Genomic DNA, 15458 nt, shown 5'->3' with positions numbered 1-15458 from the left:
ACGGGAGCCTACCCAAGAAAGGCAAGGGCACCCAGCCTCCAGAGCAGGAGACCCATCGAGAGGGGTGAGGACGGGGCACGGCACACAGGAAGCTTGCCCCATCGGGAAGTCCCCAGTCCTGCTGATGGGGGCTGAAAAGCTGAATCTGTATTTGAAATCTGTGGATTTTTAAATGCTGGCAACTAAATGAGATTTTCCTGAAAAAAAAAAAAAAAACTGTGCAGGCCAAACAAATCAAGTCTTCAGGTTACATCTATCCTGAGAGCTGCCAATTCGCAACTTCTGAGAAAAGGTTTTCCACCTGGGTGACTAGGACCACTGTTAAGTGGCAGGAGGAAAGCCAGAGAGCCTGGTCTGAAGAAACAGAGAGAGAGAGACAGACGGACAGACACAGAGAGAGAGCTGAGGCCCCAGACCCTTTTCCCACCCCTCTGGCTCCCCAACACCCAGCAAAGCGCCGGGCTCTGGGTAGGCAGATTCTGAATGCTAGTTATTTCCTATTTCACAGACTCTGAGTTTTTCAGATCTTCCACAATGATGCTGACATGTGTAATCCAAGAAAAAATTAGATTAAAAAAATGTACATTGATATTAGAAATAAAGGCACAGTAAGTGACAAAATAAGGTCTCCTTCTTGGGGGAGAAAGACACTGATCCCCAGACACCCTGGGCCCCAGACAGTCTGACAGGCTCTGGGCCAAACACCAGCTGAGGAAGGAGAGCAGGGCCACAGCTGCCGACACTCGGCAGAGATGCAAACTCTGGTCACAGACAAAACGTGTTTCCCAGCTGATGGTGTTCTGATATTCCTCCCTGAGGCTGATTAGACATTTGTGTGTGTGGGTGAGGTGGGGGGACATCAAACCTTACGCCTGTCCCTGTCGTTCTCTCGTAAGGATATATTAGGGTGACACCAAAAGTGCATAGTGTTCAGGTGACAAAAAGAAAGAAAGAAAAAAGAAAAGGTGACAGATTTAGAATCGATGAGGAAAAGGCATTCTTGACACAAGAGTTATACTTGCTACAAGAAGATACCTGGTAGGTGAGGACGGCCAAGCCTCGAAGTGCCCAAGTCCAGAGCTTGAACGCATGGGCCAGGTGAGCCGGCGCCCAGGTGCACAGAGGGCCCAGGTGAACAGAAGGCCTCGGAGTAGGGGAGGCCAGGCATGGAAAGGTACCGGAGCTCCCAGAGCTGGGTGTCCTCAGAGAGTTCCCACATGTCAGCCATGGGAGGGGGGGCATGAAGACAGCATGGCCCGAAGCGGCACCCCCGGCCTCCCTGCCCACCCCAGCTGCAGAATAACATTAGACTTCCTGCTCTGTTCACAAAGATCTGCATGTCAGTGACCACACTTGATCCTCCCCGCTATCCTGTGGAGTAACCAAGTAGATGGTGCCACCACCACCACCATCAGCATCAGCATCACCACCACCAACATCATCATCACCACCATCATCACCACCATCACCACCATCAGCACCATCATCACCGCCATCACCATCAGCACCATCAGCATCACCACCATCACCACCACCACCACCATCACTACCATCACAACCACCAGCACCATCACCACCATCACCACCACCACCATCTCCATCATCACCACCATCACCACCACCACCATCACCACCACCATCATCTCCACCATCACCATCATCATCACCACCACCACCATCAGGACCATCATCATCACCACCGTCACCACCACCATCACCACTACCACCATCACCATCACCACCATCATCATCACCACCATCACCATCACCATCACCACCACCACCATCAGCATCATCACCATCACCACCATCACCACCATCACCACCATCGCCATCACCACCACCACCACCGTCATCACCATCATCACCACCATCACCACCATCACCATCACCACGATCATCACCACCATCACCACCACCACCATCAGCATCATCACCATCACCACCATCACCATCATCACCATCATCACCACCATCACCACCATCACCATCACCACCATCACCACAACCATCACCACCACCATCACCATCACCATCACCACCATCACCACCACAACCGTCACCACCATCAGCACCATCACCATCAGCACCATCACCATCACCACCATCATCACCACCATCACCACCATCGCCATCACCACCACCACCGTCACCACCACAACCATCACCACCATCACCACCACCATCGCCATCACCATCACCACCACAACCATCACTATCATCACCACCATCACCACCACAACCATCACCACCATCACCACAACCACCACAACCACCACAACCATCACCACCATCACCACCATCACCACCACCATGAACATCAGCATCACTATCATCGTCGTCCCCATTGACGATGGAGAGAGCTAGGGCTCAGAGAAGTTAGCAAGATGCCAAGGAGCCCCGAACAGACAACACACAAAGTCAAAACCTGACCAAGACCTTCCAAGTCGACCTCCGTATCTGCCCACCCACGTGGGTCCAGCGCTGCTCCAGGAGGGAGTACTGACAGCGGGGCCCTGGGAGGGACACACGAGCCTTGGGCCCCCCTCTGCACCCCGCCTCGTGGCTAGAGAGACATTCCGAACGATTCGTTACAACCAAGAGTAGCTACACCAAAAAGGGAACTTCACCCTCTGTGTGTTTATTATAATTTACAACAGGCACTCACTTCAGGGAGCAGTAAGCTGGAAAATGAGAGCACCAGATGCAGGGCCACCAACCCACCCGGAACACATAGTTAATATGCATGCCCCTGCACGGCCTGGCAAGAGATCTAGAACTAGGGACAGAGAACTGCCACATACAGGGCATCAGCTTTGCTTGGCCAAAAAAAAAAAAAAAAAAAAAAAAAAAGGGTACCAACACACACTGTAAACCCAGGGCCTTCAGGCAAGTGTGGGCACCATACATGTGCCAGCAGCACCCCCTGGTGGCCAGTCTGAGCACTACACCCTCCATTCCCAGGATGAAGCCATTCCCAAGACTGAGCAGACAGACCCTAATGAAAACACGGCTACCATTCCCTGAGTCCTAACTCTGCCAGATGCTGTGCTTTGCCCGCCACCCACTTAACCTTCACATTAATCCAGTGAGGGAGGGGCTGCTATCCCCATTTGTAAATGAGTAAACTGAGCCCAGGGAGGGGACTGCAAGATCACAGAGCAGGTGAGCACACAGCAGAAGCACAGCCCAGGCCTGCCTGATGCCTGTCCTAAATGACAAGTCACCACTTGATGCACAAAAGGGGTCGACTGCTCTGCACTGTCCGAGTCAGGCCGGGTTTCCCTTGGGGGGCTGGGGCCAGGGGCTTCTGCCCCAGTTCCGTTTGGTCTCACAGTGAATTCAGTCTGTGAACATTCACAGAGCTGTTTGTCTCTTCGATACACACCTTTCTATGTGTAGGTTATACATCAATTTTTTAAAACTTAAAAAGCAAATTTTAAAGGGAAAGATATAGGAGGAAAAGGGGATTCTGATTCACAAGTGAATCTCTAATTTAAAATGACAAAGTGAGGTGAGAAGCCCAGACCTGGCCGTGAACCCACCCTGGCCATGTGTTCTTGGCCTCCCTCCTGAGCTTCCGCTTCTACATCTGCTGGGGCTGCAGGAGGACTGCAGGACACTCCCAGCCCGGTGACCGACACCCCTGAGGCACCGTCTCACGTGAAGCCATAGAAGGGCACCTGTCTGGGTCAGGACCTGGGCCCCCAGCCCCTAGCCAGCCCCAGCTCCGCACCTCCAGTGTGATGGAGTCTGTAAGTCTCTGAACCTCTCCAGGCCCCAGTGGGAAGTGGCCTTCGCATGGTTTAAAGTGGAACCTGGTCTCCGAGCCTCACCCAGAGGCTAATTTACAGGGAGACAGACAGAGCCACCTGGACAGAAGCCAGGGTGTGCAGACGGCCCCAGCCTCCCCCAAGGCCCGGAGGGGCCTGTTATGCACCTGCCCTCCGCCTGCTACCCCACCCATGGATCACCTCCAAGGTGCCCTCCAGCTCTGAGGTTCAGTGGGCTGAAGTTCCAATAAATGCACACCCTAATCTGTGGTATTATTACCATGCAGCTCATGAAATGCTGATGAGCATGCCCACTTCTACAGCTCACAAAGTTAACATTTCTATCAAATGCAAAGGAGAAAGCCCATGGGTGTTCCTTTGTTGAAACAGGATTAACACAATAAAATGAGAAAGGCTCAGTATCAGCTATAATTAAGGCTGGGCCGACAGTTGCATTATAATTTTATGCATACGCATTTCTTCCATGTTGAAACTTGACATAATTTTTCTAAGTTATTTTTAAGCACTCTCAAAGTGAGAGCCCCAGGCAATAGAGTCTGCTACTCACATTTAACATAATCATAGCTGAAGAGCAGCCCCAGGGCCCTTTCCTTCGGAAAGCACCACAAATAATTTTATGTAAACAGAAACTGCGCCCCCATGACCCAGTTCTCTAAGTGGCAGCACCGTCCCGCCCCAACGGATGTGTGGGAAGCTCTGAGAATGTGGGAGCCCCCGTGCACGCTTCTGACACCACAGCTCCCCTTGTGCACATCACCGAGGTGGCCCCAGAACTCTTGACGCCATGCCTCCAAAGCAACCGAGTCTCCGGGATCGTTTCCATGGGAAAAACTAAATGTGCAAAATCCTCCCCCGTTTTGCGGTGTATTTTAGGGGGACTGCAATGCCCAGGGCTGCCACCATCACCAGGCCTCTGAGTTTCCGGTTTGGGATTTTTGCTGTTTCAGTTTATTTTGGTTCCTTTCTGTGGTGGAGGCACCGTTAGTCTTAACTTGGGAAGGTAAAGGGCTGCCTGGAACCGGCTTCAGCACTGGGCCTCAGGACAGAGGCTCCGGGGTCAAACCCCACCCACGTGGCCACTTCTGCCTGGCTGGAGGGACCTCTCCTTTCCCGAGCCCGTAGGTCCTTGGCTGGAAATCCGCAGTGGCAACCGCAGCCGCCCTGCTGACCTCATGAGGACGGTGGAGGCAGGGGTCACCATGTGGAGGGACCTGGGGAAAGGGCGCTGGGGACTGCTCCACATGACGCAGGTGCAGAGCAGAACTGGGAAGAGTGGCTGAAAGGGGCTTGTGAACACAACCCACCCGGCAGGCGGACACGGCTCAGCACACACACCGCTGCTGTACATACTGGGCAGGTTCCTGCAGACGGCAGGCGGGTCCCTGTGCACGGGTCACTGCCTCGCGTGGGGAGACCCACACACGTGTGGCTCTCTGCAGAAGCTCTGGGAGGGCGGCCACCAGGGCTCAAGAGGCCCAGCACCCCATCCAGGCCAGTGCTGTCCCACAGAAATAGAACCACTGGGACTTCCCTGGTGGCGCAGTGGCTAAGAATCCGCCTGCCAGTGCAGGGGACACGGGTTCGAGCCCTGGTCCGGGAAGATCCCACATGCCGCGGAGCAACTAGGCCCGTGCGCCGCAACTACTGAGCCTGCGCTCTAGAGCCCGTGAGCCACAACTACTGAGCCCACGTGCCACAACTACTGAAGCCCACGTGCCACAACTACTGAAGCCCACGTGCCTAGAGCCCGTGCTCCACAGCAAGAGAAGCCACTGCAATGAGAAGCCCACACACCGCAACGAAGAGTAGCCCCCACTCACCGCAACTAGAGAAAGCCCACATGCAGCAACAAACACCCAATGCAGCCAAAAATAACAATAAATAAATAAATTTAAATTTAAAAAAATTAAAAAAAAAGAAATAGAACCACTGGTGTGATTTCAAATTTTCAAGCAGCCACGTTAAAATGAAAAGAAACAAGTAAAATTAATTTTAATAATGTTTTGTTACCCCAGTATATCCAAAATATTATCACTTCACTTGTAATCCATTTTTAAGAGAGAGATGAGAAATTTCACATTCTTTTGATGTTGCTGTCGTACTAAGCATTCAAAATCTGGTGTGTATTCCCCACTTCCAGCACATCGCAGTCTGGACCAGAACACAGACCCAGCATTCACATTATTTCCAGGGCACCTGGCAGCTTTTTCACTGCAGATCAGAGAAATGTGGTTTGCAGGTCCCTCTCCCCGACAGCCCGTGGGACAGGAGAGGGCCTCCAGCACCCCGAAATCTTTGGGACCCACAGAGTTAGGAAAATGGAGACAAGGAATTAGGAAGCTTAGACCGTGCCGGCCAGAGTTACTGCCCACACTGCTGAAACAGAGGCAGACGATGGGGACACTTTCATTTATTACCGTCACAGGCTTTAGACGCTGGCTGTCTGCTCCAGGTTCCTGAGGTCATAATCAAAGAAGATAAAAGAACAGCCTGGGCAGGAACTGAAGGAAGATGTGGGAAACATGCAAATACAACTTCAAATTTTATTATTTTTTAATAAGTTTATTTATTTATTTATTATTTATTTTTGGCTGCATTGGGTCTTCGTTGCAGTGCGCGGGCTTCTCACTGCAGTGGCCTCTCTCGTTGCGGAGCACGGGCTCTAGGCGCACGGGCTTCGGTAGCTGTGGCGCCCGGGCTCAGCAGTTGTGGCTCATGGGCTCTAGAGCGCAGGCTCAGTAGTTGTGGTGCACGGGCTCAGTTGCTCCGCGGCATGTGGGATCTTCCCAGACCAGGGCTTGAACCCATGTCCCCTGCATTGGCAGGCGGATTCTTAACCACTGCGCCACCAGGGAAGCCCTCAACTTCAATCAAATTTTAAATACCTGCTTTACTTATCATGAAAGCCTGCCACTCGCAAATTAATTCAGGAAGAAAGAACTGCCCTCTAATATTCAGACGTGTCTAAGGTCTGTTCAAATTCCAGAACAGAGCTTTAAATTTAAGCAAGAGCCACAGGGAAAAGAAGAATTTTCCAAACCCCACCAGCCACCCAGCTCCAGCCTACCAGAATGATCTGGTCCATTCTTCCTGGTAACCAATATATGAAGTAAGCATTAGGTGTGTTCTCCACATACCTGGGCTATTCAGTTTTTCACTAGGGAAAAAAGTAATTTTTAACTTAGTCTCACAATTCAACATTTAATGAATGCCTAATATATACCACATACTATGCATGCGAAGCACATTTAGAAATGAGTAAGACACAAACTCCAGAAACATAAATAATGCCATGTTGTTCGTGAAAGCAATTTAAAGTGACTGTGGTTTTATTTGTGGCCCAAATTCATAGACTGCTGCCTTGGAAGGGACAGAGAGTCCAGACTTCCAGCCAGTGCCCGACCTGCCCCTCACCGGGTTTGGGCAGCTACCACTCTTTTTTACAGGGCAGGGACCTTTAGAAGGTCAGGCAGCCTGTCCTCCTCCCTGACGCAGCTCCAGCTCGCGCAGCCTTACGGTGACCCTGGAAAGGCCAGCTCCTCCCACTGCCTCTGACCAAGCCAGCGGCGGCCCCTGGACCTCCTCCCCTGCAGGTCCAGCATCCCGGTCTCAGCCATGCCCTGCCATACCTGAGGGGTCCCGCTGCTGGGACAGCGCCCACACGGTGGCCAGGCCAGTCCCCACGTGCAGCCGCCACCTCTGCAGGCACAGCTGTCTCCTAGGCTATCTCCACTTCCGCAGGGCCTTTCCCACGCATGTCCCCTAGGGGGCGACAAAGCGCAAAGGAGAATTCTGGCCTCAGGGAGCTAGTTCTGAGCTGCCTGAAATTCTGCAAAGTGGAGAGGGCTGGCGAGTGCCTGCTTTCTGACTATCAAACTTCTTTTTTTTTTTAATCCAGAACCTCATGCTTCAAGTTTCAGCTCCAACCTCATTTTGTCAGAGAGGCTTTTCTTAAATCCCCTTCAATATAAATTAGGTCTCCATTATTTTCTCTTGCCCACTCCCCACCCCCCATCATCCGCTTTGAAGCAATTACCGCAATCTGTAATCATGTATTTAACGGTGTATTTATTTGTTTAACCTGTCCCTCCTAAAAGACTGTAAACTCCAAAAATATCAATATCATTTAATTCAAAATACAGTTAAAAGCTTAAAGAGATCAATGTTTAAGGTTAACAAATGCTGCATTTCCCTTGTCGTGAGGACTAGAGCATTTCCAGAACGTTCACCTAAGAACCCCTGAGGCTAAGGTTAACCAAGGCAGTCAACTCACACTTCCCAGAGAAACAGACAAGACTAAGGGCTGGAGAAGAAAGAGTGGCTCAGGGTAGGTCAGCCGCCAGCCAACCCACATCCCAGTAAACCCACAACTTCTCCGGTCCTCTGACTCCTGCCCAGCGATGGGTAAGGGCTGCCCCATGGCCGTCCTGGGGCAGGGCTGCACAGAACTTCGGCTCCAGGGGCCTCTTCAGAGTGGAGGGAAGGGCCTCAGTCCCCAGGAAGGGTCTCTCTGAGGTGCTTCCAGTAACCCGCCAAGCCCTGCACCAACTCAGAAATAAAAACAGAGAGCAGAATTCAAAAGCTCTTCTCTCTACCACTGCAGGAGGGAATTGAAAATAATGGACCACGGCTGTGTGTATGGAGCCTGGAAAGTTTCATATCCCTGTGCCTGTTCGGTTCATCACTGCTCTTTCCCTGAAACCAAACACAGATGAAGGCTGGCTGGTCTCTAAGCTAAAATCCACTCAATCACCAGTCCTATGGGTTTTTACTCTGGTCCATTTCTCTAAATCTGCCCCAAACCTCCACTCCCACACCCACTGCCTTGGGGTGAGTGTCATGGTCCCTGGGATGCACCGTAACAGCACCTGATGATGGGTCTTGCTCCTGCCTGCATTTCTGCCCCTCCAAAAAATGTCCTCCTATTTATTCTTTATAACTTCAGAAATTACTAGAAAGCTACAGTAATTCACAGTGTGTTGCTGATGAAGGATAAACAAACAGATCAATGGAATAGACCAGAGAGCTCAGAAATGGACCCACATGTAATTTTCAACAAAGGATCAAAGTACCTAAGTGGCTGGGCTAGGTGCGCCGCACCCCCTCAAGCCTTCAACTCTCAGGGCTTACTTCCAGCATAGTCTCTGGCACCATCTCCTAAAGGATCGGTTTTCCACTGCTAGGACTCTACAAGGTCCTCAAGAGGAAACAGCGAATCGCACGTGACTGCATTCTCACCTCCCGGCACAAACTTTGGCACAAACATTTGGGTGAACCAAGGAATCTGCTTGGAAGAAAAAAAAAAGAAAGAAAGAAGGAAGGATGGGAGGGGGGAAGGGAGGGAGGAAGGGAGAATCCTAAGGGGCAGAGAAGTGGTGGTGGCCCCAGAAGAAGAGGCCTGCTGGCAGAGATGGGAAAAAAATATCTAACAGAAAGAAGGAAGCCAGCTAGGGCCCTACAAGGAGGCTTGGGGCTGACTTACAAGGTCCTCCAGGTTGTCAGGACCTCCAAGACCCTTCTTTTCCAGAATGCTGCTCCCAAAGCCCCCTGCTCCTTGGCTCCAGATGCGGTGGCTAATTTGGTCCCCTCATCCCCCTACACCCCCAACAAGGCCAGCAGCTGCCTCTGAAGTCCGGTCCCCGCCCTTCCCACCCTGCCTCGGCCCAGACCCAACTAGGGCACAAACGTGCCAGATTCCAGAGTTCAAAAATTTGCGGCTCCATTTGTTACATGATTTAAAAGAAGAAAAATCTGTTACCCAAGTTAAAATCCTTTTTCTATTAATATGCCAAGCATAATCTGTTTATAAGCATATAATTATATATTTTATGTTCCTTGAAAAAAAAGGACGTAACTTCAAACCTACAATAGCTGTTTAATATGACAATTTGTTTCACCCCCAGATTACTTTTCTTTCTTTTTAAAAAAAAAATCAGTCAATGGGAATTCCCTGGCGGTCCAGTGGTTAGGACTCAGTGCTTTCACTACCGGAGCCCAGGTTCAATCCCTTGTCAGGGAACAAAGAACCTGCAAGCTGCACAGTGCAGCAATAAATAAATAAATAATAATAATAAATTTTTAAATCAATCAAAGTCTATCACATTTTCCAACCACAACTGTTTTCAAGGAGCAAGTAGATCTCAATGCACTAAGCTGCACAGCAGAGAGACTGGGGTCTCGGTGAAAGGGATAAAGAGCAGTGCCCACAGCATCTACAGCATCCTGCAGATGAAGCGGTGGGTTCCAAGAGTTATGTGACTCCCTCAGGTCAGGAATCTGGTGAGTAGCAGATCTCTGGCCCCAGAGCACGTGTTCATTCCACCCTCCAGACTGTTCCAGCCCTTAAAGTTGACACCTGCCCTTGAGAAATGGCAAAGACAGTGAAAGTTTAACAGAATGAACAGCTGCTAACAAAGAGAAAACAACTCTAGGCTAAATCCCTTCTACATAATTAAATCAGCCCCTCTTGCTGGGGAGGTTTTCAGAAGCAGCATGCATGAAACTATCTACAAAGGAAATGCAATTAAGGAGAGTCTTTTTAATATATCCAATTCTTGACTGCCCTTGCCCTAGGCAGAAACTTAATTCTACTGAAGGATAGCTGTCTTTGAAAAGTTGTTACGTAAATTGTAAGGTAAGGGGAGAAAAGACACAGGAACCATTTTACAAGGTAAATGGGAAACCGGCTGAGAAGGGAGCAGTGCGGCAACAGATCTCCAGTTCCCGGCAATGACCATCGCGGCTGGCTTACCATCAAAAAGCTGGACCTTAGAGACCAAATGCAACTCCATCTTATCATTTATTTTACTGGCTCTCCTACGTTAACCCAACAACCAAGCAAAACAGGAGGCTCTTTTCAGGAATGAGCTGACCACAAGTTAACAGCAACGCATTTTAAAACATGATTTTTGGTAACTTATTACAGCTGAAAATTGAAGGAAACTACAACAAGTGCCAGGTTTTAAAAAAAAAAAAAAAAAAAACTGTTCAGTAAACTCCAGAACAGCAGAGGTGGGCAGTGCATGTCGTGTATCATCAGCAGTAGCCCAATGTCTTGGGAGAGGGAAGGCACCAAACAGAGAAGACAGTGTAATAGGGAAGAACAAATCTGACTCCATATTGGATCTGTTTTTTTTCCTTTAAACTTTGTATTCTATTGCCTTTGCTACAAGTTAAGAATGTTGCCTAAAATATACAGGTTAGCCCATTCTCAAGGCTCTGACCTTTAAAGGTACAACACTTCTCCATTCACACAAAGATAAAAAGTCCCGACACACAGGATACCATTTGTCTTGGAGGTTTATAGGATCACTGTGACCAGACCTAGGTACACAGCTGCAGGAACAACAGATTCCAGCACCAAGAAGTTCGCAGCAACCAACCAAACGCCCTCCACTTTTGGTATAAAAGAAGGCTGAATTCTAACTCAGGTAAGATGGTTCTTTGGGACACTAGTCCACCATCTTCTCAGTCTGCTGGCTTTCCAAATAAAGTCACTATTCCTTGCCCAAAAAACTCATCTCTCGATTTACTGACCTGTCGTGCAGCAAACAGTACGAGCTTGGATTCCTACTATCATCATTGTCAGAAAGAATGCCTGGCATAGTTCAGGGCTCCTGACCCACCACTCCGGCTCTGGGTCTGCTCCGTCACTTCACACACACACACACACACACACACACTCACTTCCGGAATCTGACACAACAATGGGATGAAGGCAGGACCAAGGGTCAAAGGACTCTTTACCATCCCTGCTTGGCATGTTGAGAGGAGTGTCATGCAAAGCTGTTGGCTTGAACTGAAGAAGCCAAGAAAAGTGCCCCCGGGGTTTGGGCACCAAACACCCAGCAAACATAAGCTCTAGGTGTCTTCTGCAGCCCTCAGCATGTGGGACACTCAGTATAGCTGCTTCGGTATGAACCGGTAGGCTCAGAAGATGAAGCTGAAGGGGCAGTTGTGGAGGGTAAGCCTTGTGACACTAAGCTGATATTTCCAAAGTCACTGGGCTCTGCCAAGGAACCAGGCTGGAAGGGGGCAGGAGGCAGTCAAATAGTTCATTCATTCTTCCATTCAATAAAGGCACCCTGGGCACCCACTTGGGGCCAGGCGCTGATCCAGGGGTTGGAAGTACAAGCCAGGCAGGCACCCAGAAGTTTGGATTTCATCCCAAGTCAGAGGAAGTTGATTTTTAAAGCCTCAGCTCTGCCATTTCTAAACTGTATGAAGTTGACCTCTCTGAACTTTTGTTCCTCGTCAGTAAATGACACACAAATTAGAGGTGTCGGGAAAACTGAGTAGCAAAAAGCATGAGGTCAGTGTTCCAGTGTGGATGCTTACTGTTAATTACACAGGAAGGAGCCCCAAGGTCAGCGTTAAGGGGCTTAGACCAGGTGTTCAGTGGAAGATCCATCGCGGTCCTGCATCCAGCCAGCGGAAAGGGTGCGTCACCCAAGAAGCCAGGGACGGCTGCCTGGAGGAGGTGGCATGTCAGCTTAACTTTAAAGGGTGAGGAACAAGGGCCCACAGAGCTAGGCGGCAGGTAGAAGCTAAATTACAATTTATTGGGCTTCCCTGGCGGCACAGTGGTTAAGAATCCGCCTGCCAATGCAGGGGACACGGGCTCAAGCCCTAGTCCGGGAAGATCCCACATGCCGCGGAGCAACTAAGCCCGTGCACCACAACTACTGAGCCTGCGCTCTAGAGCCCGCGAGCCACAACTACTGAAGCCCGCGTGCCTGGAGCCTGTGCCCCACAGCAAGAGAAGCCACCGCAATGAGAAGCCCGGGCACCGCAACGAAGAGTGGCCCCCACTCACCGCAACTAGAGAAAGCCCGCGCACAGCAATGAAGACCCAATGCAGCCTAAATAAATAAATAAATAAATTTATAAATAAATTACAATTTATCACAGGGTATTACTGGGTTACCAGCAGTAACCAGCTAATCCCTGGCGTTTATGGCTCCCTCTACAGGACACAAAGAAACTTTCCTTCAGCAGCTCGGTGGAACCCTTTCCCTTCAAAACATCCTGGCCAAGTACATGGGTCTAAAGGAACTATCCATTTCACAGAGAAGGAAACTGAGGCCAGGCAACAAGGAGGCCGAGCCAAGGCCCACGCGGCCAGAGTCAGTGGCATCGGATTCGAACCTCCCGCCCGCCAGGACGCCTGCGCTGGGTCGCTAGCGCGCGCCCCGACCCCGCCCGTTGCCCCGGAAACGGCCCCGCACGCGCGAGCGCACTGCTTTCCCTTGCTCGTTCTTCCGCTAGCACCCTCATTACTTTTTTTTTTTTTTTTTTTTTAATAAAAACCCAAGGCGGCGGGATACTGCCAGCGATTTAACGTGCCGTCAAAGGACGCCGCTACGTCCGCTCTCCGCCCTGGGCCGCGGATCCCTCCGCCGCCCAGCGGCCTGCGCGCTTCTACCCGACTCCAAGCTCGAAACGGCTTCCCGCGCGCCGCGCCGCGCCCCACCCCCACCTCATCCCCACCCCCACCCCCCAGCCCGGCTCACCTGCCGCCCGCGTCTCCATGGCAACGCCCCCACCGCGGAGGAAAAAAAAGCTTCGGGCTCTTCCGGGCCCCCTCCCGCGCCGACCGAGAAGGCGGGGCGCTCCGCTGATGCTTCGCTTTTTATTTTTATTTTTTTAAGAAAAGAGCCGGCGCGGTTATGGCGAATCTGCGGCATCCAACATGGCGGATGGAGTCTTCGCCCTCCTCTTCCCGGGGCGCTGACGACGGCGTCGCGGACGTCAGGCTCGGATGACCCTCCCCCAGCGGCGAGAGCGGCCGGGCTGGGCCGGGCTACTGCGCATGCTCGGCTCTGGCGGTTGTGCTTTGTGTCCCGCTCCGCAGATTCCGTCGCTCCGGGCTTTGAGCCTCTCCTGGGAAGGGGCTAACGAGAGGCGTGGAATGCAGATTGGAGGATTGGGAGTCTTCACAGTGCTGCCAAAGCCAGCATCTACCTGCCGGCCCATCCTTGGACCCACCCCTGCACTACACCGGGCTGGACGACGTTAAGGCAGCGCTCCGGTCCCAGTTCCCAGCGATTTTTTTCTTGGCTTTAGTTTTACTAATTTGTCAATCGGGGCGGTAACAGCCTGCCTCCCTCTCAAAGGTTGCAGTGTTTCCTGAAGTGGGATGCTTTCCGCTAGGAGTACCCGACTTGATTTAGTCTTCCAGACTGAAATAAACAACTGGCACCACCTCGACAGAATGACTGCCTTCTCTCTGTCCTCCTGTCTTGCAGAAAGTCTCAGTTGGGTGTGAACACGCCTCGCTAACCCTTGCTCGTCTCCCTGAATCTGGCTCACAGTCTTCTTTCTGCAGGCAACAGTATCTGGTTGAGATGTAATGACCTCGTCTTTCTTTTGGTCTACCACTTCCTTCAGATCTCTGCTCAAATGATATCTCCTAGCGGGCCCTCCCAGACCACCCCATCCAAAGTAACCCTCCTAAGTCACTTTCTGTTTTCTCCCTAGTATCAATTACTGCCTGACATTAATTTATCTTCATCTCGTCTTTGTCGCCCCTTTAGTCCCAGAATCTAGAACAGCCTGACAGTAATTTATTGAATAAATTGAGTTCCTGTTGCCTGTATTTTTAAGGTTAGCTTTTGTTTTAACAATGTTTTTCATTTATGGTAGTAATGTATAAAGTTTTCTTTTTAATCCCAACTTACATTTTTAAAAATTGGCCAACTTAAAATGGTGCAGGAGGGGCTTCCCTGGTGGCGCAGTGGTTGAGAATCTGCCTGCCAATGCAGGGGACACGGGTTCGAGCCCTGGTCTGGGAAGATCCCACATGCTGCGGAGCAACTAGGCCCGTGAGCCACAACTACTGAGCCTGCGCATCTGGAGCCTGTGCTCCGCAACAAGAAAGGCGGCGATGGTGAGAGGCCCGCGCACCGCGATGAAGAGTGGCCCCCACTTGCCGCAACTAGAGAAAGCCCTCGCACAGAAACGAGGACCCAACACAGCCAAAAAGAAAGAAAGAAAGAAAGAAAGAAAGGAGTTCCTTTAAAAAAAAAAAATGGTGCAGGACTTACCTGGTGTTCCAGTGGTTAAGACTCAGTGCTTCCAGGACTTCCCTGGTGCGCAGTGGTTAAGAATCCACCTGCCAATTCAGGGGACACGGGTTCGAGCCCTGAACCGGGAGGATCCAACATGCTGCAGAGCAACTAAGACCATGCGCCGCAACTACTGAGCCTGCGCTCTAGAGCCCGCAAGCCACAACCACTGAACCCGCGTGCCGCAACAACTGAAGCCCATGTGCCTAGAGCCTGTGCTCCACAACAAGAGAAGCCACTGCAATGAGAAGCCCGCGCACTGCAACGAAGAGTAGCCCCCGCTCGCCGCAACTAGAGAAAGCCCGCGTGCAGTAACGAAGCCCCAGTGCAACCAAAAATAAATAAAAAAATTTTTAAATACTATTTTTAAAAAGTATTAAAAAATAAAAAAAAAAAAGAAGACTCTGTGCTTCCAATGCAGGGGGTGTGGGTTCGCTCCCTGGTCAGGGAGCTAAGATCCCACATGTCGTGTAGCATGGCCAATAAATTAAAAAAAGAAAAAACTGGTGCATGTGGTACAGAGACAAGGCCCCCAAAAAATGTAAAAGTGAACTTCAAGTGAGAAATTTGGGAAATACTGATTTATTTTTATGGTTCT

The 15458-nt window shown here is 50.7% G+C and overlaps 2 protein-coding genes across 10 annotated transcripts in view; one reads left to right on the top strand and one right to left on the bottom strand.

Moving 5' to 3' along the window:
* The window catches only part of ZFAT (zinc finger and AT-hook domain containing), a 271720-nt gene that overhangs the window by 161220 nt on the left and 95042 nt on the right, over window positions 1-15458 (bottom strand). For 8 of the 9 annotated variants that reach the window (XM_059902251.1, XM_059902247.1, XM_059902249.1 and 5 more), the window contains 2 exons: window positions 14840-14907; window positions 13307-13687 (listed from right to left, as the gene is read on the bottom strand). In XM_059902251.1, the coding sequence (XP_059758234.1) occupies window positions 13307-13325 (19 nt within the window). In that variant the 5' untranslated portion in view covers window positions 13326-13687; window positions 14840-14907. Of the gene's footprint in view, window positions 1-7423; window positions 7507-13306; window positions 13688-14839; window positions 14908-15458 lie in introns of those variants that run through there. The other variant, XM_059902256.1, reaches the window with a different exon arrangement.
* LOC132352065 (uncharacterized) lies at window positions 1454-2317 on the top strand (the record flags this gene model as incomplete). Its single annotated transcript, XM_059902396.1, has 1 exon — window positions 1454-2317. A coding segment is annotated over one exon (864 nt), but the record flags the coding sequence as incomplete, so codon positions are not given.

The sequence above is a fragment of the Balaenoptera ricei genome, chromosome 17 (genome assembly GCF_028023285.1).
Source record: "Balaenoptera ricei isolate mBalRic1 chromosome 17, mBalRic1.hap2, whole genome shotgun sequence".
Taxonomy (NCBI): Eukaryota; Metazoa; Chordata; class Mammalia; order Artiodactyla; family Balaenopteridae; genus Balaenoptera; species Balaenoptera ricei.
This window is presented reverse-complemented; position numbering and strand designations above follow the sequence as displayed.